Source organism: Tachysurus vachellii, chromosome 23, assembly GCF_030014155.1.
Source record: "Tachysurus vachellii isolate PV-2020 chromosome 23, HZAU_Pvac_v1, whole genome shotgun sequence".
Lineage (NCBI taxonomy): Eukaryota > Metazoa > Chordata > Actinopteri > Siluriformes > Bagridae > Tachysurus > Tachysurus vachellii.
Window position 1 is genome coordinate 808,338 of NC_083482.1, and position 25,000 is coordinate 833,337.

The 25,000-nt window shown below is 46.7% G+C and overlaps 2 protein-coding genes across 3 annotated transcripts in view; one reads left to right on the forward strand and one right to left on the reverse strand.

The window, feature by feature from the left end:
- si:ch211-246m6.4 (transcription factor 15) overlaps positions 1-2,026 on the forward strand; it is a 3,552-nt gene extending 1,526 nt beyond the window's left edge. The window contains exon 2 of the mRNA XM_060859473.1: positions 874-2,026. Within this exon, the coding sequence (XP_060715456.1) occupies positions 874-903 (30 nt within the window). The 3' untranslated portion in view covers positions 904-2,026. The remainder of the gene's footprint in view (positions 1-873) is intronic.
- Positions 2,027-2,716: 690 nt separating this feature from the next.
- LOC132838856 (eIF5-mimic protein 2-A) overlaps positions 2,717-25,000 on the reverse strand; it is a 29,188-nt gene continuing 6,904 nt past the window's right edge. Inside the window, exons 13-36 of one of the 2 annotated variants that reach the window (XM_060859469.1) lie at positions 23,953-24,062; positions 23,549-23,733; positions 23,258-23,420; positions 22,419-22,508; positions 22,158-22,315; positions 21,801-21,927; positions 21,575-21,697; positions 20,876-20,972; positions 20,562-20,686; positions 20,355-20,488; positions 19,747-19,834; positions 19,515-19,601; positions 19,019-19,210; positions 18,646-18,873; positions 12,917-13,012; positions 12,628-12,756; positions 12,249-12,323; positions 12,110-12,162; positions 10,861-10,975; positions 10,675-10,740; positions 10,299-10,487; positions 9,948-10,115; positions 8,119-9,732; positions 6,895-6,970 (exon numbers count right to left, since the gene is read on the reverse strand). In XM_060859469.1, the coding sequence (XP_060715452.1) occupies positions 9,679-9,732; positions 9,948-10,115; positions 10,299-10,487; positions 10,675-10,740; positions 10,861-10,975; positions 12,110-12,162; positions 12,249-12,323; positions 12,628-12,756; positions 12,917-13,012; positions 18,646-18,873; positions 19,019-19,210; positions 19,515-19,601; positions 19,747-19,834; positions 20,355-20,488; positions 20,562-20,686; positions 20,876-20,972; positions 21,575-21,697; positions 21,801-21,927; positions 22,158-22,315; positions 22,419-22,508; positions 23,258-23,420; positions 23,549-23,733; positions 23,953-24,062 (2,852 nt within the window). In that variant the 3' untranslated portion in view covers positions 6,895-6,970; positions 8,119-9,678. Of the gene's footprint in view, positions 3,315-3,549; positions 3,673-3,853; positions 3,993-4,089; positions 4,237-4,338; positions 4,510-4,948; positions 5,059-5,484; positions 5,621-5,856; positions 5,923-6,411; positions 6,507-6,628; positions 6,806-6,894; positions 6,971-8,118; positions 9,733-9,947; positions 10,116-10,298; positions 10,488-10,674; positions 10,741-10,860; positions 10,976-12,109; positions 12,163-12,248; positions 12,324-12,627; positions 12,757-12,916; positions 13,013-18,645; positions 18,874-19,018; positions 19,211-19,514; positions 19,602-19,746; positions 19,835-20,354; positions 20,489-20,561; positions 20,687-20,875; positions 20,973-21,574; positions 21,698-21,800; positions 21,928-22,157; positions 22,316-22,418; positions 22,509-23,257; positions 23,421-23,548; positions 23,734-23,952; positions 24,063-25,000 lie in introns of those variants that run through there. The other variant, XM_060859471.1, reaches the window with a different exon arrangement.

The following is a 25,000-nucleotide window of genomic DNA, read 5'->3' on the forward strand; positions in this document are numbered from 1 at the left end:
GAGTTTGTTAGTCTCTGATTGGCCAAAGCAGGGGCTTGAGCACTCCAGAGGGCTGGAGTAGAATCTTGTGTCTCATGAAGGCCAGAGAAGGATTCTTCTGGTCTCAGGATAAACTAAGCAGAATTTTGAGAGACAGACGTTGGTTTGAGTAGGACCTTGTGACCTAGAACTCACAAGGAGCATGTGAGCCTCTGGATGGAGGAGTTTTAACGCTCCAGAGGGCAGGAGTAGAAGCTCGTGCATTTGGTGTGCTTTAATTGAACTCTAGCTGCTGCATTACGGACTTTCTGAGGTTTGGTGATTGACGTCCAGCTTTGAGTCTAGTAATGTAATCTAGAAGTTACGTGAAGTGCATGAACTAACTTCTCTGTTTTGCTTATGGACAGCATGTTCCTTTTATCTTGGCAATATTCCAGAGATATTATGGGTTACGTGAGGATGGTTGTAATCAGGCAGCTTCAGGCCGAGTGTGAGAAAGTCATGGGACGTGTAGTGTTTAATGTTGCTAAGACAACTTGCTAACCTGGTGATTTGGTCTAGCAGATATTTATAACTGAGTGTCAGCAGCAGAGAAGCGAAAACCAACGACTAGCTTCAGAATAACGAGTCACATAGAAAACAAAAACAACAGCAGACCAAAGAATGAGCCTCGAGGAACCATCCACAATTTACTTAGACAGTTAACAGTTTACACTCTCATCCTGTCACGTGAGAGCGACACCAGGTGCTTTCACACAAACACAATTCTCCAGGTTTTAAAGAGAAAAATTTCATCCTCCACCTTCTCTGGAGAGACGAACACATCTTAATGTAGACTTGATGTTTGTATGAGTACATACGCAAATGATGTGTGTGTGTGTGTGTCGTTCACAGATTCGAGCCAGCGAGAATCCAGGTGTGTGAGAATCCTCGTCCTGCTCGAGCAGCTTCATGTTTACATGTAAAGACTTTAAATTCACCTCAAATGGACAGAAGCCTTGCTGTATATTTTCTTTCAAAACCTCCAAAAACGAGGACAGACAGAGGAAGAAAAGACCCATGATGAGATGCACTTTTCCCCCTGCGTTTACAAACGTGTGTGTGTGTGTGTGTTTGCCCTTGTGTTTCATGGTGAATGTAACTGGAGCCTTGTGTAAAAGCAGCACCTGGCAAAGGGTTATTTCAGAAGCCTGGACGAGCTTCTTCTTAAAAAAACACCACCGTGTGTGTGTGTGTGTGTGTGTGTGTGTGTGTGTGTGTGTGTATATCCCTCATGTGCCACATGACAGTAACCCAAGCCCTTGTGTGCTGCAGCGGTTGCTGTCAGTAGACGACAATGATTCGGGTTGCCATATTGGACGATTTTACACCAATCTGTGAAAAGAGTGGTCGTTTATACAGAATGCAGCCTGAAGGCAAAAGGTTAAAGCTGTAATGGAAAAAGTAGCAGAGTCCAAAAAATTGATGAATTGAAACTTTTGAATTGAAAAAATCCTGAACTTCAGTAAATCAGAATCTCACTATTCCTTTATACAGACACGAAGTTTGTTTCAGCTTCGTCCTGGTAAACCTGTGTATAAATAATGTAGAGACGGTGCAGTGCATTGTGGGTAACGCCCACTTAATGATGAAAACCATGCTCTCAGGAGTCACACAGTGACCTTTTGACCTTTGTTTACACTGAAGTTTTTAAAGCTACACGATAAACGCTACATCAGGTTATTGAACATGAGACGCTCCTCAACCCAGTGAATCGTCAGGATGTTTACTTTCACACTTTGCACGTCGAGGTCCTGTTGCAGTGAAACCCGTCATCACCGCAGTCCTTTTCCCCTGATATGTACAAACACAGATCACTACTGTCGTTTGCACAGTGTGTAAAGAAACGTGTGTGTGTGTGTGTGTGTGTTGGCCTACCTCTAATGAGCTCAGCAGGGAGTGTTTAAACCTCAACCTACTTGAACTTTGAACCTTTGCACATGAGCATCAGAAAGCTGCTATTGAACAATAATGTATTTTTTGTACAATAAATGAACTTTGTAGTCGGTGTGATCGTTTTACATTTGGAGGGGGGGGGGGGGTGTTAAAGTGAGAAACCCCTGATTTGGAACCAGTACAGGATTAGTCCAGTGGTCGTGTGTTGATTATAGGGGTTAATATTAATGCACTCACACTGATCCGTATTTTCCAGGGCACCACACGTACAACGGGACAAACGCATTTAAAACCCGTTACTGAACTGTGACTAGAAGCTTAACACGAAGGAAAGTCTCCAATAGCAGCACATTGCACCATCACATGTAAAGCTACAACTAAACACTATCAAAACAGGAGTTTAATAACAAGCTGCATTGAGTCTTAAATAATTGGAGAAAAAGTTGCTGCTGATGGAAAGACTCTGTATGGCTGCTAGAACACTGACCGTGTGAAGTTAAAAGCTACTTCCTGTTCTGTGTCAGTGATCAGCATCGATCAGGGATTCAGTCTCAGACTAAAGAGAGTCGCTGTGTGCAGCTCCACCCATGACGGTGAGCAACAGTCTGTTACACGTCATGTGACTACAGATCATTAAGCTTTAGGAAGGAGATACAAACAAGAGGGTTAATGAAGCCAGAAGACTATACTAGCTGAGGGACAAATGCTTTCTCTCAGAAAAATAAAGCCACATGATGCTCAATCTTCCGGATAAGAGATCATGTGACTCTAACATTTAAAAAAATAAAAAAAAACAAGACTATTTAAGAGGCACTTTAATTTCTCATTTTTATTTCTTTAAAAAAAGTCAACAGGATTAAAGAAATCTGAGAAAATCAAAAGCAGACAAAGTCGGGTGTCTTTGAAAGGACAACTAGCTGAAGACTAGTTGAAGCTAGTGATGTTTTTACAGAGAGTCAGGGCTTTAACAGGGTCACCTTTCACTCATGGGTCCAATCCACAGTCATGATGGTGAGGTTTTAACTCGTATTCAGTCAAATGAGGCAAAAAAAAAAAAATAAGGAATGTAAAATTTGAGAGAGTGATCGTGTAACTACAAAAAGAAATTACAAAAGGGAAAGAAAAATAAAATAAATCTGGTTGGCCAAATCACGATCTGTGTTTAGTGTAAACCTTAAGATCAGATACAAAAACAAATCTGTTAAAAGTAACCATTACAAAGCCCTTAAATGACATCTAAAGTGTTATGATTTTGAGGAGGGGCAAGAATGTAGAATAAAAATAAAAAAAGTGAAAATTTGGTAGAAGGGATTAAAGTAAAACTTTTTGTAACAAACATTCTGCTAGTTCAGCAGTGGCTGAAGCATCTCAGTCTCCCTCCTCCTCATCAGATTCAGACTCTGAAACAAACAAAACCCTCATTTATTACATGTGCAGGATGGAGCAGATATAAATACATAAATAAAACCACCACTAGATTAGACATGCAAGTTAGTCACTCATCCAGTACTTTTATAAAAACAGTATCACCACAGCAGTCAGAGTGATGTTCAGGGTTCATGGTGAGGATGAAGGTCAGAGCTAAACTGCACCATGCATGCTTGTGTGTGTGTGTGTGTGTGTACACTACATTACCTTCCTCTGCATTCTTCAGCCACTCCACAAACTTCTTCATTTGCTCCAGGAAGACACTCTTGCCCTTGGCCAACTGCCCTTCTGTGTACCACTTCAGAATGGCTTCCTCACTCAGAACGTCAGCTGAACACCACAAAAAAAAAATCAGTCAATGTTTTTGAGGCATGAGGTAGAACTGCAGTGTGTACACAAGGAGCTCAGAGCTTCACTTAAGCTTAAAGAACACCAGAAAGAGCAATAAACTAAAGATCTGTGCCTTCACAAAGCATCTTCACTTCTCACTCTGCAGCTGGACAACACACACCTTTGTAGAGCAGCACCACAATCTTTTGGAAGGCCTTCATGAAGTGGATGTTGTCGTAGCAGTACTCCTGGATCTTCAGGAGCAGAGTGAGTTCAGACAGGCCTTGTGTCGTGAAGGCGTTCAGCAGCGGGCTGTATTGCTGCAAACAAGCACAAGGAAAGTCAGACGTCACAAGTCTGTCCCCGTGAATGAGCCGTTTCCAAAGAAACACAAAAACAAGCTCGTAGTTCTCGTACCTTCAAGTGTTTGATGGCTTGTTCTGTGACGAGCTCCTCTTTCTTGTTCCACTCCACGGAGCTCATGACACTCGTCCATACGATGCCGATCATAGTCTGCTCAGAGATACTGGTCTTCTTCATCTCCTCGCGCACGTATCCGATCATCTGCGGTGTGACAGAGGGACGGAGTGAACACTAAACGCCTGCAACCCCAAACAGAGCGTTCCTACGCAGATCAGTACAGAACGAGTGCGATGAATTACTCACATCTTTGAGGGTCTCTCCACGTGCCATCTGCTCTTGCAGCTCTTTCTGCAGCTCCTTGCGAGCGCCGATGGACTGCTGATTGCGAGCAAAATCAGAGAGCTCCTTCAGACCGGCATCTGTGAAGTATTTGGAGAAGTGCTCGCAGCTCCGCTTGTTAGCCGGAAAGAGCTCCTGTTTAATAAAAAAATAAAAAATAAATTCCAGACAGATCAGACATGCACAGTGAAAGCAAAGAGCTATAAATAAGTAGTAAGGTGAGCATCTAAGGACCAGGTTATGGTTAGGCTTCTGGCACATTTGCATTCTGCATCAAAGCACTAACCTCACACCAAGGTGACATTCACAACCCAAAACTCTCCTGCACATTTAAATCCACCAGTTTCACTCAGGTTTTTCATGAACATGACGCTCAAAACATTCATCGGTCACAATGGCATGTCTGAGTGCATCACATCTTTACTGTGATGACATCACAGCTCACTTTTCTGAGTAGATAACTCAACGTTCACACAAAAGCACAGTTCTGTTCTCTCAGGGTTCTTATGTTGATGGTTAAACATTAGTAAATCTACAACACATCCCCCCCCCCGAAGCAGTGTGCAAACTTTACCATCAGCCTGTTGTCCATGCCGACTTTACGCAGACTGCCAGCGACCGAGTTGATGTCCTTCTCATTGATCCAAGATTTAAACAGTTTGACGGCGAAGGCAGCAGAAACGCCTGTAAAACAATTATAATCAAAACCATTTGTTTGATTTTACTCAAACACGTTGCCTCTTACAACTAGCGTGGATGAAAAGGTGTACAGTCACTGTGATGGAGGAGATCATGATCTGTAGACTCTAAAACACAGCAATTAGACACTGACCGCAAGCAGTGAATCTGGTTACTACATTGTGCACTTAATTATTTAGAATCCCCTCAATAAGGAGTGAACATTGGTTTCTTTGAAACAGAAGTAGTGCCCTGAAGTATCAGGACATTAAGTTCTGGGAGATTGTAATCTGTTATAATTCAGTTAAAAATATTTCTCTACATCTCAATAAATAATAAAATGCAGAATTCCTGTTAGAACCGAAGGCCATTTACACAAGTTTACACATCACAAAGCCTGCTGTGTTCGACACCAACAGTTGCTCTGGTTACCTTCTTTGACCAGGTTCTCGTTGAAGAGGCTGCTCAGGATGGAAGCTGATATATTCCCATTGGCCAACAGGATGCCAGTCAGCATGGCCAGCTTGTTACGCTCAGACTCTGTGAAGCCTTTTAAAAACAGCAGCAGCTAGAGGGAGGGGAAAAAGTAGTGTGTTAGTGTCAGTGCCCGTAGCAAACAAAGTATTCTCTACTTCTGTATGATGTGATTAGAGCAGACAGACATTCATCATCTCCTCTGCACTGAAGATAGAAGTTACACCAAGATTTACCGCATTGATCCAAAACAAAAAGTTCAGGAACATTAGACATGTTTAACTTGATAACAGTGTAAAAAAGGGCTAGAGAACAAGTCAAACATCTCACCTTCTTTATCTCTTCCTCAAACCCTTTCTCCAAGTACTTGTACCGCCTGATCAGCTTGTTAAAAACCTACACACAAAAAACACATGTATTACAACAAATGAGGACACTTAAACTATTACAGATCTGATACAGATGTCAAAACAAGGCAAACAAAAAGCAACTGATAAAGTTCCACAACTCGTTATTTCCTCTCCAGACTCAATGTTACTCAAAGTAAAATCAGACAGACCAACCAGATGAAGTCTAGAGTACAAGGTCTGTAAACTTCTGTAACCATAACGTGCATGATGACAAAGGTGCTAAAGGACAGAACACATCTCCCCTCTCCCACAGCCACCTGTCAATCGATCTACATTACTCAATGACACCCAGCTCCCCTTTTATAAAACACATTCAACGTGGAACATCTCTCCTTACAGAAAACAGCGATTCTCTTAATCTGTGGGTGTGGAGCATCTGCTGTACGAGTTCCCAGGAACAAGCCGTTACCATAGAAACGATAAAGTAATAGTAGAGCATTATAAAAAAAAAAAATCGTGATCTGCCTGTAATTACCTGAGCATAAGCTTGCATTGTCTCCAGGTCTTCATTTGCCGTGAAGAGACAGTACTCGGTACGAGTCATGTCATCAGAAAGAGTCCCACCTGGAGCTACAGAGGAATAAAATGAATTCAAATTTGCATTTAATGTGTCGGCAAAGTAACGAGTAGTCAAGTGGAGCTACTGATAGAAAGCAGGAAGCAGAACAGAAGTAACGTGCAAGGTTCTTTACCCAGCATTCCACCGGCCACCAGGATGTCGAAGAGCGTCTCTGCATACCGGCGATAGTCGAGCTTAGCGCCAGAGGCATCGAGGAACTTCGCAACCGCGTCCAAATCAGTGCCAGTTTGGTTCAAGCCTTGCACGATACTTTCTTGAAACTGAGTAGGGTCAAATCTCTCCTTTTCATCTATTGAGAACGAACAGTGAAACGGTCAATCACGACAGAGTCGCTACGAAAAAAAAAAAGGTAAAAATGAAACCCAACAAACGGAGACGCACCTCTTTTCCGTGTTTTAAAACGCTGGCCGGTTAGCGTTGGCTTTTGCTGCTTTTGATTATTCATAAAAGACACCTAGTGAAGGGAATAAGAAAGGGGGGGGGGGTGTCACTGATCAAAGGAGACTGAACATCACACTATCATGATTGTGATTTATAACAACGGCATCTTCAAAAACGTACGTCAAAAACGTACGCACACACGACCAAGTCAGAGTAAATAAAACTTATTCATCATGTTAATTAAATGCATTTCTCTACATCCAGCATGAGCGCTCTCAGGTGGACAATCTGAAAGAAGACTAACAGTTATGGACAGTATTTATCCGTAAATTCCCCCCAAACATCAACCCCCACTCGTCTCTAACTCCCCCACATTAAACCCCCCACACCCCTAACCCCACTCCTCCATCCCCATATTAAACCCCACTCCTCCCCACCCCCACACACCTATCCCCACATTAAACCCCCCACACACCTAACCCCACTCCTCCATCCCCACATTAAACCCCACAGACGTCATCCATCAGGTCACCATTTTAAAGTGTCATTTAGGTCTCAACAACTGTTTAACACATTACTGTTGATTACAGTAATACACAGCAGACATAAAACCTAAAATCATAAATAAAAGAATTTAATAAGAAGGGACAGTTCGTTTGTCGGATCACGTGACATCACTTCCGCTGAGTGCTACCCCGCTAACACGCACTCGTTTTGATATTTCTAACCGTTATATTAAAGCAGAATGTTGTAAAAAGCTCAGCGACGTCACAAATAGGTGAAAACATTAAACACACAACACGGGATTAAAACGTGCGTTTATATTAAACGGTTTCCGCCGCTAGCTGCACACGGCGCATGCGCAGTTCCGTTCGGACGCGTTGTAACAAAGCTGCAGCTGAACGGAGGCCTAAATCCGGCTGAGTGACACGGGCCGCTTCACCAGGCTCTGTCACAACAACCGCACGGACACCGACCTGTTCTCTACATTAACTCACATAACATTAATAAGGGCGGTCAAATAAACACGTATTTCTTTACCGAAGCCTATTAGCTAACACGTTAGCAACAGACAAGCTAACGAATTAGCAACAGACAGCTAACGCCTTAACCTATAAAAAAAAAGACAGATTTATCCGCCATCTTACAGCCGCCGCACACACTTCGTTGTCATACATTAATCTAACACACAGTGTCTGTGTAATACGGAGTAAAACTCACCGAAATGAATTCAAATTAAAACGGTCTTGGAACCAACAAACAAAGCGACACAAAGCAGTTCCGAACCCTTCTGACAAAATCCCCTCAGAGAACGCGTGAGAGTGATGCGCATGCGCAGGCTGCATAAAAAATGCGGACCAGTCCATGTGTTAGAGGGAAGCGGGGGGGGGTGATCATGTTTTATTTTTTATTTGACTTTTACTCGAGATGTAAAATAGAAAATCTTTTAAAGAGTATTTTGATATTCTCCGATTTTAGGTCCCGTCACGAGGTTAAAATATGTAAAACGAATCATGTATCATAACACGGAAAGTCCATTTGTTGAATGCGACACCCCCCTTAATCTAACACGGTTGACTATTCTATTGTAATCACGCCTGAGGCGAGCTATGATTTCTCAGTAATGGAGTCTGTGCTTTAACTCTTTACTGTTCATAATATTTAAGATTTTATTTAAATTATGATGTTTTTATAGACATCATCATCCACAATCCAATTTAGCACCTAATATAATAGCAAATATTTAATGTTTCATTTGTAAGGAAATCTGAAAAAGAATAAAAGTTTCAAAATAATAAAATTACAAATAAAAATAGAACGGAACAAAAAAGTTTATTATTTTAATCATCAAATATAATGTACATAGCTTTATTAGCTTGGTTTATATAGCACTTATGTACTCGCTCAATAATAGTACATGATATGTGATAATGATGTCTAATAGAATCGACTCGAATCTGATTGATCAATAACTGAATAATCATTATTTATAGACCTGTTTGTAAGATGTCACATTTAGCAAGATTTGACTGTTCAGCACATACGTCTAATAAATAAATCCAGTTATTTTCCAGTAGATCAGCACCTTACACCTCATCTGGATCTCAGATCTATCTCAGACTCAATCTCAATTAGATCTATCTCAGACTCAATCTCAATTAGATCTATCTCAGGCTCAATCTTAATCAGATCTATCTCACACTCAATCTCAATCAGATCTATCTCTCAGACTCAAACTCAATCAGATCTATCTATCTCAGACTCAATCTCAATCATGTCTATCTATCTCAGACAACCTCAATCATGTCTATCTCAGACTCAATCTCAATCATGTCTATCTCTCAGACTCAATCTCAATCACGTCTATCTCTCAGACTCAATCTCAATCACGTCTATCTCTCAGACTCAATCTCAATCACGTCTATCTCTCAGACTCAATCTCAATCACGTCTATCTCTCAGACTCAATCTCAATCACGTCTATCTCTCAGACTCAATCTCAATCATGTCTATCTCTCAGACTCAATCTCAATCATGTCTATCTCTCAGACTCAATCTCAATCACGTCTATCTCTCAGACTCAAATTAGGTACAACAAAGTATAGCGCAATGCTTCGATCATGTCAACATTTTATGTTAATGCCCTAAAATCGACAGCTGGGCAAAATATCTAATTAACAAATTTAATAATTTATTTAGTCAATTCCTTTGGTATATATGAAGATCTGATATTTAGTGGTTACAGTGATGTAATAAATTGATCAGAAAGGTGATCTGAGAATCAAGGTAGCTGCAGAGCCCACGGCTGTGGTGATCCACTTCCTGTGTCTGGAATCTAGAAACAAAAAACAGAATCAGAAAAAAACCACTCAGAGTCGTGTGTGTGTGTGTGTCTGTGTCTGTGTGTGTGTTGGAGTTGTGTAGAAATGAGCACAGGTTCGAGCACTTTATTTAAATGTCAAACACATACAGTATGAACAGGACAGAGACAGAACACTTCAGTGGAGCTGAAATTATTAATAACACAGAGTTTTCTGTGTGTGTTTGTACCATCTGTGTGAAGTGTGTGTTGCATGCGAGGCAGACTCGTTCTGGAGTAGCAGGGCTGTCTAAGGTGAAAGGTCCGGTTAAACCCACATCCTTCCGTGCCGCCATTACAGCATCCTTTATAGCGTAGAACACAGAGCTTCCCAGGAAGAGTGTAGGTTCTCCGATACCCTGAAACACAACACCATTACCACCAGACTGACTGAAAGCAGAATCCATAAATATCTGTGTGTTACGGAGATGAAGTTCAGGTCATTTTATGTGCTTGGAGAAATTATTTGTCACCTTTGACCTAAAACAACTGTGTCTGTGGTTTTGTACTGTGGCTGCAAAGCTCAAGTGTTTCTGGAGTACCTTGGAGGAGTAGATGGCGTGCGGGTTTTCAGATCCAGACAGCAGATAAACTTTAAACTGCAGTGGGACGTCACACACAGCCGGGATCTTATACTGAGCCGGACCTCGAGTGTAAAGAACCCCTGAGGGGGAATAGTGCAGCTCCTCCATCGTGTAAAGGCCCAGACCCTGAATAAAGGCTCCCTCAATCTGACACACACACAATGTACTGTTATACAGAACCATATGGTGATATGGAGGTATGTGTGAGTGAGTGTGTGCATGAGAGTGTGTGTGTGTGAGAGTAAGAGTGTGTGTGTGTGTGTGTGTGAGTGAGTGAGAGAGAGTGTGTGTGTGTGTGAGAGTGTGTTTGTGTGTGTGTGAGTGTGTGTGTTACCTGGCCAATATCAATAGAGGGGTTTAAACTCCTCCCGATGTCGATAACAAGGTCTGTCCTTATAGTCTGTATAACACCACACACACAATCATTTTATTTATGTTACAGGCAAATGTGTGTTATTTTATGCATTGTGTTCGTGTGTGTGTGTGTGTGTGTGTGTGTGTGAGTGAGAGAGAGCGAGACCCTGTATTCTCCTGACAGACAGTCGAGCTCCACCTCACTGCAGCAGGCTCCACAGGTAAAGTAGGCGTACGGTCGTCCCTCCTGTTTCTCCCAGTCCATTCCTGTATCGTGACCTCTGACACGTGACACAGGATCAGACCTTTACAACCTTTACACACTCTCATGACAAAACAGTCTCGCAAAAGTGTTTCCAGTCACTGTGCTTCATCTCTCTTCCCTTCCCATCCTTCACTTCCTAATACTCAACTTTAGGAAGAGCTGCTGTCTCTTAAGTCCAACAAGAAATCTATTAGATCAATAATATATAAAGAGTTAATGGATTTAGACGCCTATTCAACAGCTAAAATTCAGAGGTCTTGGGAACAAGAGCTAGGAATAACTTTTTCAGATCAGCGATGGGAAAAGGCAATATCATGTGTTCGCTCCAGCAGATCCTGTGCAAGGTTGCAACTAATTCAGTTTAAGGTATTATACAGGGTTCATTATTCACGGTCTCGTTTATCCAAAATCTATCCACAGATAACCGATCAGTGTGAGCGGTGTCATGGTACTCCGTGTAATCTTGGTCACATGATTTTCTCCTGCCCGAGACTTCACAACTTCTGGAGCCAGTATTCCACGATTCTCTCTAAAGTTCTTAGAATTCAGGTTCATACAGTATGGATCCTCTCTTAGCTGTATTTGGGCTCCCGGTTAACTCCGTGTTAACTCCGTGTTAACTCCGTGTTAACTCCGTGTTAACTGACCCTGCTCAGGCTGATATATTGGCATTTACGTCACTTGTGGCTAGACGGTGCATTTTACTTCGCTGGAAAGCCTCTAAAACACCTTCAGTTTCTGTGTGGCTCCAGAATGTGATGTCATTGCTTAAACTGGAAAAGATAAAGTTTTCATCCAGGGGTAACACTGAAAAATGGGGCTCTTTCATGGAATCACAATGTGATTGATTCTGCCTCCCTCCCCTACTTATATATATATTTTTATTTTTTTATTTTATTTTTATTTTTTATTGCGTGTTTTGTGTCTCCTGTACATGCCTTTTTTCTTTCTTTCTTTACTTACTGTTTTATTGTGTTTTAAAATAACAAACATGACTGTTTGTGATATTTCCTCAATAAAAAGATTGAAATAAAAGTGTTTCCAGTAAAAGGTTAAATATTTCATACAGAATTTAAATAATTTAAACATTATACTTTAATAACCTTTATACACAGTGTGTGTGTGTGTGTGTGTGTGTGTGTGTGTACACCTGTAGAATCCAGTAGCTGACAGGCTGATTTTCTCCAAGAATGCTCTTTTAATCTACAAACCAAAACCAAATGAATCATCATGACACTAAAACAGTGTTGCATCTTTTTTCATTTATCATCTCCTTCATGTGACGTTACCCAGCTCTGCCACGGGCCCTCGGGGGTCATCTGTCTCATCGGCTCTAGACGCTTGTACAGAGTTTGACACGCATCCTGAAAACACAACACACACACACACACACACACACACACACACACAGACTGATGCTGAAAAACACTGAGTACAGACAGTAACAGCTCAGGGTGGAGGTGTGAGTGCGAGGAGACGAAGCTCCCCACTGTGACATTGTGTCATGTTCATCACAGCACTGTGTGTAGAATTAAATCATATAGAAACCATGTAATCGCAAATATTTCAGTGTTTTATAAATGGAATAAAATAAAGATACATTCAATGACTAATAAACTATGAATTATTGTGTGTGTGTGTGTGTGTGTGTGTATGTGTGTGTGTTACCCTGACAGCCATTCCGTTAGCGTCAGTGCCGAATGACGCAGCAGATGGACACGTGTTTGGCACGGAGCTCGTACACGTCTCAGAAATGTGGATCAGAGACAGCGGGATATTCAGCTCTCGACTCGCCACCTACACACGTACACACACGCACAAACACGTGCACGCACACATGCACACACACACACACACAGTTTATACTGTTATTTTATTCTTTCTGTCATTAATTAAAAAGTTTTTTAAATGTACAAATCTAAGCAGGGATTAGTTGATAGGTTGAAAGAGGAAGAACCTGTTGGACTTTGGTGTGTAAGCCCTGACCCATCTCAGTCCCACCGTGACTTATTAATACTGATCCATCCTTGTAGATGTGTACCAGTGCAGCAGCCTGCTCACACACACACACACACACACACAGTTTATACTGTTATTTATTCTTTCTGTCATTAATAGTATTATCTTAAATAACAGTACAGTATAATAAAAAGTACATTTTGAACAGTTAATTCTATATTTCTGTTTTTGTTTCTTTTTTCTCTCCAGTAAAAATTCAACTGCAGCTTCATTTGTAGTTCCCTTTCGAGGGAACTCGACGCTGCGTCAGTGCTGACGCTATGGGAATGCTTCTTTGAGGAAGTTGTGTCTGAAGCTCTGTGTGCACACACGCCATTTTAATGGCTCGGAAAGGACACGTGACGGAGTAATTACTCGCCAGTAAGTCCATATAAGGGCATCTACGTCACACTGCTCCAGCTTTCTTTGTCTTCAGGAAGCGCTCTGTGTATGTGTGTCGTTTGTCACTGTCTGTCAAGTGCAGGGAAAAAAAAAAAATAGGGAAAGCTAGGCGAGGACATAATTATGTTACAGTCCAAGCACTTTAAGCAATGCGTGCATCCGTGCCCCCGCTTTATCACGGGGGACGACTCGCATTCTCTTTGTGTTGTGTGTTTGGGAGAGGAGCATGCGCGGTCGGCTCTCGAGGGAGCCGGCTGCGTGCATTGTGAGGATTTCCCTCTGCGCACTCTCCGATCCCGCCTGGCTGTGTTTTCCAAGCAATCAGCTGCGCCTCGTGGTTCGGGTCCTGCGTCCGCCGAGGCGGCGCGGCGGCTCCGATCATGGGGTTCGCAGGTCGAGTTAGCGGAGGCGGAGCAAGAGACGGGTGTTTCCCTTTCTCTTGCCCTCTCCCCTGACTCCGTTCGCTCAGTTTCGGTTTCGGGAGCTCGCACTGCGATTTCTCCCGACCCGGAAGAGGGCATGCTGCTTTCCGCGTCGGGCTCTGAGGAGCTCGATGTGGGCGGGGACGTGCTTTCCCCCTCGGTAAAGCCGAATGAGAGAGAGCAGTCAGTCACGTTCGAGGAGCTCCTCGAAGTGGTGTCACGCGCCGTGGGTAGGCTGAATTTGGATTGGCCTGAAGAGGAAGTTAGTGTCGCCCGCTCTAAGTTAGATGACCGCTTTCTGACTTCAGGCCGCAGGCCACCTGCACGCAGGCGACTGCCTTTTTTTCCTGACCTCCATGCTGAGGTGTCGAGGTCCTGGAAGAATCCATTTGCGGCGCGTGTTTTTTCTCCGGCCATGTCTGATTATTCAGCCATCATAGGGCTTGAAAGCCATGGCTATGGGGCGATGCCTAGGGTTGAAGAGACGCTCGCGGGCTATCTCTCGCCTGCATCGCCCGCATGGAGGAGACCTGCCCTTCCCTCCAAGCCCTGTAGGACCACCTCAGCCCTTGTAGGTAAGGCTTATACAGCGGCAGGCCAGGCAGGTGCGGCTCTGCACACCATGGCCGTTTTGCAGGCCTACCAGGCTGACCTGCTGGCAGAGCTTGATGGGAGGGAGGAATTGGGACCTCAGGCGATATCTGAGCTCCGCCGGGCCACTGACCTTGCACTCCGTGCCACGAAGCAGACGGCCCGCTCCATAGGCCGTTCAATGGCTGCGCTAGTTGCCACGGAGAGGCACCTGTGGCTTAATTTAACCGGCATAAAGGACAAGGATAAGTCCTTTCTCCTGGACGCCCCGGTGTCGCCCCTGGGTTTGTTTGGCGACGCAGTGAATACTGTCGTCGACAGACACCAGGAGGTGAAACGCCAATCGGCGGCATTCAGGGAGTTTCTCCCTCGCCGCGGCGAGCAGCCTGGGCCTTCATCTAGCCACTCCCTGCCCCCTTCTAGTTCGCTTAGGGCAGTGAAAAAGGTTAGTGTAGCGGCCCGTGCCCCCCCGTCTAGGACTAGGGAGGCCGGTCAGCGTACCCGGGCCCAGACCCGTCAGGGGAGAGGGGACCTTAGGTCCGTTATTTCAGCCAGGCGAGCCCCAAAGGAGTCCTGATGCCCGTGGGCGGGGGCTCCTGGGGGCATCCTATTCAGGAACGCCCCCCCTACTGCCTGCCCCGCCGTCTTTGTCGTTTCGGGGGGCAGTGGGGCCTGTCTCGGCTCCCCGTTTGTGTACGGATCTTCCCGGGTTAGCGCCTGCCAGTGTGCTGTTTCAGGGCACCCGGGAGGTCTGCGCGAGGCTGTTGCCTCTGTCAGGCAGCCTGGCAGCGTGGAAACTTCTGCCAGGGGTGTCGCAGTGGGTCCTGGACACTGTAGAAAGAGGGTACAGGATCCAGTTTTCCTCCCGCCCCCCGGGCTTCCAGGGCATGTTGCCCACGATCGTGGGCGGGCACCAGGCGGTGTTCCTCCAAGAGGAACTCTGCTCGCTTCTGGAGAAAGGGGCCATAGAGCATGTTCCCCTCCCAGAGCAGGACTCCGGCTTTTACAGCCGATATTTTGTTGTTCCCAAGAAGGACGGGGGGCTGCGTCCGATTTTGGACCTGCGGGCTCTGAACTGTACTCTGAGGACCTACAAGTTCGAGATGCTCACGCTCAAGGTGATCGTGTCCCAGATCAGATCCGAGGACTGGTTTGTGACGATCGACCTCAAAGATGCTTATTTTCACATAAGCATTCTGCCAGAACACAGGAAGTTCCTCAGGTTCGCTTTCGGGGGCGAAGCGTACCAGTATCGTGTCCTTCCTTTTGGCCTAGCCCTTTCACCCCGTACGTTTACGAAGTGCATGGATGCTGCCCTGGCACCGTTGCGTCTCCAGGGCATCCGTGTACTGAATTACCTCGACGACTGGCTCATTCTGGCCCAGTCCGAGGCTATGGCAGCCAGTCATCGAGATGCTGTGCTTGCCCACATGAGGTCCTTAGGCCTCAGGCTGAACCCAGGAAAGTGTGTGCTTGCTCCCTCTCAGAGAACCACCTTTCTGGGGGTAGTTTGGGATTCCACCACGATGCGGGCACATCTGTCTCCCGCTCGGGTGGCCTCCATCTTGGCAGCAGTGAAAGCTATTCGGCTGGGACGCGGCCTCTCTGTCGCCGAGGCACAGAGGGTGCTCGGCCTCATGTCAGCAGCAGCCAACGTTATCCCTTTGGGTCTGCTTCATATGAGGCCGTTCCAGTTCTGGCTCAGGGGTGCGGGCTTTCATCCTCGCAGACGTCCCCTCAGGGTTATACGGGTTACGCGCCGTGGGCTTCGTACCCTTCTTCTGTGGAAAAGACCCCGGTTCTTGGCCTTGGGTCCCATTCTAGGGGCGTGTCACCGTCGCAGGACTCTTTCGACGGACGCCTCGCTCTCGGGCTGGGGCGCGGCTTTAGATGGCCGCCCGGCCCAGGGTCTATGGGAGGGCCCCTGTCTCTCGTGGCACATAAATTGTCTGGAGATGAGGGCTGTGTTTCTAGCGTTGAAACACTTTCTCCCACACCTCAAGGGCTGCCATGTCCTGGTGCGGACAGACAGCACCGCGGTGGTGTCCTATATCAATCATCAGGGCGGTCTGCGTTCACGCCCCCTGTTCAGGTTGGCGCGGCAGATTCTGCTCTGGGCAGAGACCAGGTTTCTTTCGCTGAGAGCGGTTTTTATCCCAGGGCGTGTGAATCGGGAGGCAGACTTCCTGTCGAGGCAGGTGCTGAGGCCCGGGGAGTGGCGGCTTCACCCCCATGTGGTGGAGCGAATCTGGCGGATTTTCGGCCGGGCGGAAGTGGATTTGTTCGCCTCCGAGGAGTCGACCCACTGTCCGCTGTGGTTCTCCCTCTCTCATCCGGCCCCGTTGGGCCTGGATGCCCTGGTATGGACGTGGCCGAGTCTCCGTCTGTACGCCTTTCCCCCGGTAGCTCTGCTCCCGCAAGTCCTAGCCAGAGTGCGCCACGACCAGGTCAACCTTCTCCTAGTTGCCCCTCGTTGGCCCTCTCGAGTATGGTTCACGGACCTAGTCTCCCTCCTGAACGGCACTCCATGGGAGGTTCCCGTCAGGAGGGATCTCCTCTCTCAGGCGCAGGGGGCAATTCTTCACCCCCGCCCCGAGATGTGGAAGCTTTGGGTCTGGCCCCTGAGGGGGACCAGCTCCTAGACGCAGGCCTCTCGACTGAGGTGACAGAGACTCTGCTGAATGCTAGGGCTCCCTCCACTAGGAGGCTGTATGCTCTGAAGTGGAGGCTTTTTCGCCTCTGGTGTGACGAGCACTCTCAGGATCCAGTTCACTGCCCGGTTGGTACAGTGCTGGAGTTCCTGCAGTCTTGCTTTTCTCGGGGCCTGTCCCCGTCTACTCTAAAGGTGTACGTGGCCGCGGTCGCTGCGAACCACGAACCTGTCCTTGGAGCCTCCTTGGGTAGGCACCCTTTGGTCTCTCGCTTTTTGCGTGGTGTCAGGCGGCTGAGGCCTTCCTCTAGACCACGCCTTCCTTCCTGGGACCTCTCTGTGGTCCTGGAGGGGTTGGTGGAAGCCCCCTTTGAGCCCATGGAGTCAGCCTCCGAGAAGTTTCTGACCCTGAAGTCGGCTCTGCTTCTAGCCTTGGCCTCTCTCAGGAGAGTCGGTGATTTGCAGGCTTTGTCGATTGCCCCCACCTGCCTGGAATTTTCCCCCGGCATGTCCAAGGCTATCCTGCACCCCAGGCCGGGTTATGTCCCTAAGGTGCCAAGGATGGCGGGTTGTCCAATCATCCTGCAGGCCTACTGTCCCCCGCCCCATGAGTCGGCGGAACAGGGGAGGCTGCATTTGCTTTGCCCGGTAAGGGCCCTGAGGACTTACGTCCACCGCTCTAGCTCGTGGCGTAACTCCTCCACCCTTTTCGTCTGTTTTGGGGGCCGGAATAGGGGTAATCCGGTTTCCAAACAGCGCCTGGCCCACTGGGTGGTGGAGGCCATTACTCAGGCCTATGAGGTGCGCGGTCAGGCCTCACCTCTCGGCATCAGGGCCCACTCCACTAGGGGTATCGCCTCATCCAGTGCTTTGGCCAGGGGTGTCCCCATTGAAGATATTTGTGCTGCGGCAGGATGGTCCTCTCCGCACACCTTTATCAGATTCTATGACCTGGACTTGGACCCCACTCCAGGGTCCCAGGTACTGCGGGGCCTGTGATGTGCTGTTGGCAGTTTGCTCGTGCTCTTTCACGGCCTCTGGCACAGTCATCGACCGGTGCGTGGCGGCGTGGGTATTGGCGTTCCCATAGCGTCAGCACTGACGCAGCGTCGAGTTCCCTCGAAAGGGAACTACACCAGGTTACGTATGTAACCCGGTTCCCTGAGAAGGGAACGAGACGCTGCGTTGCTGGCCACGCCCCGGGCGTCCGTTCGCGCTTCCTTCCGACAAATAGAAGCTGGAGCAGTGTGACGTAGATGCCCTTATATGGACTTACTGGCGAGTAATTACTCCGTCACGTGTCCTTTCCGAGCCATTAAAATGGCGTGTGTGCACACAGAGCTTCAGACACAACTTCCTCAAAGAAGCATTCCCATAGCGTCAGCACTGACGCAGCGTCTCGTTCCCTTCTCAGGGAACCGGGTTACATACGTAACCTGGTGTAGTTTTTCTGTGCAGTGCGGATGTGTTGTACTGCCCCCTAGTGGACATGCTCATTATGTACACGTTAATGGACACCAGTGTGAAAATGTATTTATTTACTTGTTTGTTAGTTTGTTTGATGTGAAAAACGTGCATATTGCACACACACACATACACATACACAGACACACACACACACACCTGGTTGAGGAATCCCTCAGCGAAGCCGATGCCGTATTTGATGGGTACGATGGCGAGGCCTCTCTTTCTCCAGCGGTGCTGCAGGTTGAAGCGAGTGATGTTCTCTCTCCTGTGAGTGATGTCAGCTCTCTCCTTACACTGCTCCCAACACCGCTGCAGGTTCTCTGGGTCAAACTCCATCTTATAGTGTGTGAGGGACACGTCCTTATACATGTTCTTTTCACGGATCTGTCTCACAAAAACGACAAGCAGCATGTAAGAAATGAAAGGTTGAAGCATGGATACAAAGATTCTTCTGTCTTATGTCATTAAATGCTGCTTTAGAAAACTAATGACACCCTATTATGACACCGTATGTCAGTCGACCTCTGACCTCTTCGGCTGGCCGGCCAAGCGTCATGGCCACATCGTTGATCATGTTTTCTATGACCACCATAGTCTGGGGAACACCGAACCCCCGGAACGCTGTGTTGGAGGGCAGGTTAGTCCTGCAGGCTGATGAACGACCCCGGAGATTTGGGATGTTATACGCAGCATCAATGTGGAGCAGAATCTTCTCTGCTACCTGAGAGAGAGAGAGAGAGAGAGAGAGAGAGAGAGAGAGAGAGAGAGAGGGTGAGAGAGAGGGTGAGAGAGAGAGAGAGACAGAGAGACAGAGAGAGAGAGACAGAGAGAGAGAGACAGAGAGAGACAGAGAGAGAGAGAGAGAGAGAGAGGGAGAGAGAGAGAGAGAGAGAGGGAGAGAGAGAGAGAGAGAGAGAGAGAGAGAGAGAGCAGAGATAATAAAGCCAGAGATAAATGTACAAACTGATAGATAGATAGATAGATAGATAGATAGATAGATAGATAGATAGATAGATAGATCTCACCAGTGGGGACTCATCAGGTGTGTTGCCTGCGTTGGCATAATATTGAACATCAGCTGCAGTGATTCTTCCATCATTCATGAAGCCCACCTGATACACACACAAAGTGCGCTCACAATACACATTACGTACACTGTGTGTGTGTGTGTGTGTGTGTGTGTGTGTGTGTGTGTGTGAGAGAGAGAGAGAGAGAGAGAGAGAGAGAGAGAGAGACAGACAGAGATTAAGATCTGACCTTGTAGCTCCCAATAACTGGGTGACGTCCTCCTGTGATCAGCATGTCCTCTCCTCTGTCCAAAACACAGCGAACAGGCTTCTCGGTTCTGCAAACAAACACACACACACACACACACACACACACACACACACACACACACACACACACACCACACACACACACACCACACACACACACACACCACACACACACACACACCACACACACACCACACACACCACACACACACACACACCACACACACACCACACACACACACACACACACACACACACACACACACACACACACCACACACAAAACACACACAAACCACACACACACACACACACACACACACACACACCACACACACACACACACACCACACACACACACACACACACACACACACACACACCACAACAGACACCACAACACACACACACACACAGTCATTAAATCACAAAAACAGATATGACACCTGTCCAGGTAATGGGAGATTTTGTAGTGTCCATATTATTAAACACACTGATCTGTAATCAGCTTTAACCCTAAATGTTCCTCATTACTCGTGAACTCACACCAGCGCTCTGCTGCTGCATTAACACCTGAACTGAACTCACTTCCACGCAGCCACTGCAGTGATACACGCCAGCACAGTCGTCTTGGTCACTTTACCCCCAAACGCCCCACCGACACGTTTCACGTGGCAGGACACACGATTAGCCGAGACACCCAGAGTGTCTGCTACCGCCATCTACAGGAGCAGATTAAAACATTTAAACAAAAAGCACTTATATGGTCAGGGGTTGTGTAGTGTGTGTGTGTACCTGAACACATGTTGGGTGTTGTGTAGACACATAGACCTTCATCTCCTTCTCCTCTCCTACAGGAATGACCAGCATGCTCTGTGTCTCCATGTAGAAATGTTCCTGTCCTCCCACACGCAGCTCTCCTGAACATACATCAATTAGTAAAAATCTTGTTACTAGGCAACTGGGAAATAGTGATTTACAGCAGAACCTAGCTAACGAGAGCTGTCTCTGGAACCAGGTAGCTTGTGAGATGCTGTAAGTGTTTCATACCTGCTGAGAAGTTGTTTACTAAATCTAGGTGATTTTTAATAAAGGAAGTGAAATGTGACCTTCGTAAATGTGGTCTGTCTCCTGAAGGGCTGAGGCTACGTCTCCTTTATGAATCTCTCTCTGAGGAGGAAAGAAAGAGCTCTTCTCCACAGCTTCCTGCATCCAACACACACACACACACACACACACACACACACACACACACACACACACACACACACACACACTAATTATTAATACTTTGTTGTTTCTATATCAACATATTAAAAGAAACACTGGCATGGTGAAGTTTTCTCCAGGGTCAGGAGATGTTTAACATTTATGGGGAAGTCGTGGCCTAATGATTAGAGAGTCTGACTCCTAACCCTAAGGTTGTGGGTTCGAGTCTCGGGCCGGCAATACCACGACTGAGGTGCCCTTGAGCAAGGCACTGAACCCCCCCAACTGCTCCCCGGGCACCGCAGCATAAATGGCTGCCCACTGCTCCGGGTGTGTGTTCATGGTGTGTGTGTGTTCACTGCTGTGTGTGTGTTCACTGCTGTGTGTGTGTGTGTGTGTGTTCACTGCTGTGTGTGTGTGTGTGTGTTCACTGCTGTGTGTGTTCACTGCTGTGTGTGTGTGTGTGTTCACTTTATGGGTGGAGTCTCCAGTGTAACTAAACTTTCCACATCTTCAGGAGATTTTTTTAATCTTTTTGATCTTCACTTTGATAGAGAGAATAGAAGGAGGAAAAGGAGGCAGGTGAGGAAACGACTGACCTGTACAGTGAAGATCGGGTCCTTCAGATCCTCATAGGTGACCTTTATAGACGACGCAGCCAGTTTAGCGTGCTGCTTGGTATCAGCAACAACAGCACAGATCATGTGACCCACACACGTCACCTGAGAACAGGTACAGAAGTAAATACTTGCACTACTTTATAAAATCAGGTTATTAGAAGTTTATACATGATAAATGTTCATGAAATGAGGTTTATTTTACAACCTGGTCTTCTGCCAGAAGCTCCTCCTCCATCCCTGTGAAAGACACTGATCTCCTGCCGGGGATGTCCTGAGCAGTGATCACATCGACCACGCCCACCATCGCCAGAGCTCCGCCCACATCAATATGGCTGAAATGATATATACAATTCACGTTGACGATGTGTGTGTTCGTGTGTGTGTTTGTGTGTGTGGGTGAGGTTGTTTTTTACGTGATCTTGCCATGTGTGTGTGTTTGTAAGGTGTTTTTTTTACCTGATCTTAGTGTGTGTGTGTGTGTGTGTGTGTGTATGTGTGAGGTTGTTTTTTTACGTGATCTTGGCGTGTGTGTGTGTGTGTGTGTGTGAGGTTGTTATTTTACGTGATCTTTGCGTGTGCTCTGGTGCTGGTGACGACAGAGAGGAAGAGTTCTCCATGTGTGTGTGGAATGTCATCACAGTACACGGCCTCTCCTGTAGCATGTGAGACAGACGAGAGGTGAGGCAACGCCTGACCCACACAGTCCCCTTCTGACACAGCCTACACACACACACACACACACACACACACACAAATATATAAGTAACGACACACATATAAAGCAATATTCACATTTATGTGTCCTTACTGATTATTTGCACACCTGGAACTCCTGGAATCCGGGTTGAATAAAGTTGGGCAGCGGCTCCACTGCACTCAGCTCATGTTTAGGGATTTCACTATGAATCACATTCTTCCAAATCACACACACACACAGACACACACACACACACAATCACAGACACACACACAATCGCACACACAACACAATCACACACAATCACACACACACACACACCACACACCACACAATCACACAATCACACACTCACACACACCACACAATCACACACACCACACAATCACACACACACACAATCACACACACACACAATCACACACACACACAATCACACACACACAATACAATCAAACACACACACAATACAATCAAACACACACACAATACAATCAAACACACACACACACCACACAATCAAACACACACACACACCACACAATCAAACACACACACACACCACACAATCAAACACACACACACACCACACAATCAAACACACACACACCACACAATCAAACACACACACACACCACACAATCAAACACACACACACACAATCAAACACACACACACACACACACAATCAAACACACACACACACCACACAATCAAACACACACAATCACACACACACACACACACACACAATCACACACACAATCACACAATCACACACACCACACAATCACACACACACAATCACACACACAATCACACACACAACCACACACACAATCACACACACAATCACACACACAATCACACACACAATCACACACAAATTTAATAACTTGATATCTTATGATATCTTGTTGGGGGGGGTTATGCTCAGTAGGCTAGATGAGATTGTGAAGGTGTACTTGGTCTCGGAGGTGCTGCAGGACGTGTAGGTAGAACCTGAAGAACATGCTGAGGGTCAGAGATCTGCGGAACACCACCTTCCCCCCAGGAGCTGATGCTCCGAGTGTGACATCATCAAGCAGCGCCGTGTACGCATCACTTAACGTCGCCTCAGTCCAAGACCTGCGTAAAAATCAACAGCTAATATAAGGATATAAGCAGTAAACATGGATTATTAAAAAGTGCACGAGTTCCTGCCTGCTCTATAAATAAGGTTCTTCATGTTGTCGTCACAGAGTGTGTGTGTTTACCTGCCAATGACGTGACACGTGGTGTTTTCTGCACTGAGTGTGTGTGATCCGACTCCTCCATAATACACACTCATGTCTTTCACCACGTCTGAGCCGTGATTAAACCACACCCGCATGCCGGCGCTCACCGTGGCCAGAGCGTTGTCTTTACGGGGAGCGTTACGGAACGAACACACCACCTCACCCTGACATGGAACACAGATGTGAAGGCTAACATCTGGAATCAACATGAACCTAATAAACACTTTCATTCACTTTAGTGTAGATTAAATTATTACTGTGAGATATCACCACTATCACCTGGTACAGTGAACTGTGTGACATCACTAAAGAAGTTAAAGCAACAAACACCAGTGAGATAAATAAAAAGTGAAGTATTTAGTCGTGCTGTATTTAAACACCACCTTTCTGGAAAGCGGAATAAAAACAGACAGCACAATCTCTTCTGGTCTGAGAATCGTCTTCCCAAATCCCACAAAGAACTCCTTATCCAGAGGAACCTCACGCCGTCCATCTGATAACAAACACACACACACACACACACACACACACCTGAACACCATCTGTCTGTCTGTGACCATCTATATGTCTATCTCTCCATGAGTCTGTCTCTCAGTCCATGTCTGTCTCTATCTGTCTGTTGATCTATCAGTTTGACTGTTGATGTCCATCTGCCTGTGCTCCCTCTGTCTGTCTGACTCCCCATCAGACTCTCTGTCCCTCTGTCTGTCTGACTCCCCATCAGACTCTCTGTCCCTCTGTCTGTCTGACTCCCCATCAGACTCTCTGTCCCTCTGTCTGTCTGACTCCCCATCAGACTCTCTGTCCCTCTGTCTGTCTGACTCCCCATCAGACTCTCTGTCCCTCTGTCTGTCTGACTCCCATCAGACTCTCTGTCCCTCTGTCTGTCTGACTCCCCATCAGACTCCCTGTCCCTCTGTCTGTCTGACTCCCCATCAGACTCTCTGTCCCTCTGTCTGTCTGACTCCCCATCAGACTCTCTGTCCCTCTGTCTGTCTGACTCCCCATCAGACTCTCTGTCCCTCTGTCTGTCTGACTCCCATCAGACTCTCTGTCCCTCTGTCTGTCTGACTCCCCATCAGACTCCCTGTCCCTCTGTCTGTCTGACTCCCATCAGACTCTCTGTCCCTCTGTCTGTCTGACTCCCCATCAGACTCCCTGTCCCTCTGTCTGTCTGACTCCCCATCAGACTCTCTGTCCCTCTGTCTGTCTGACTCCCATCAGACTCTCTGTCCCTCTGTCTGTCTGACTCCCCATCAGACTCTCTGTCCCTCTGTCTGTCTGACTCCCATCAGACTCTCTGTCCCTCTGTCTGTCTGACTCCCCATCAGACTCCCTGTCCCTCTGTCTGTCTGACTCCCCATCAGACTCTCTGTCCCTCTGTCTGTCTGACTCCCATCAGACTCTCTGTCCCTCTGTCTGTCTGACTCC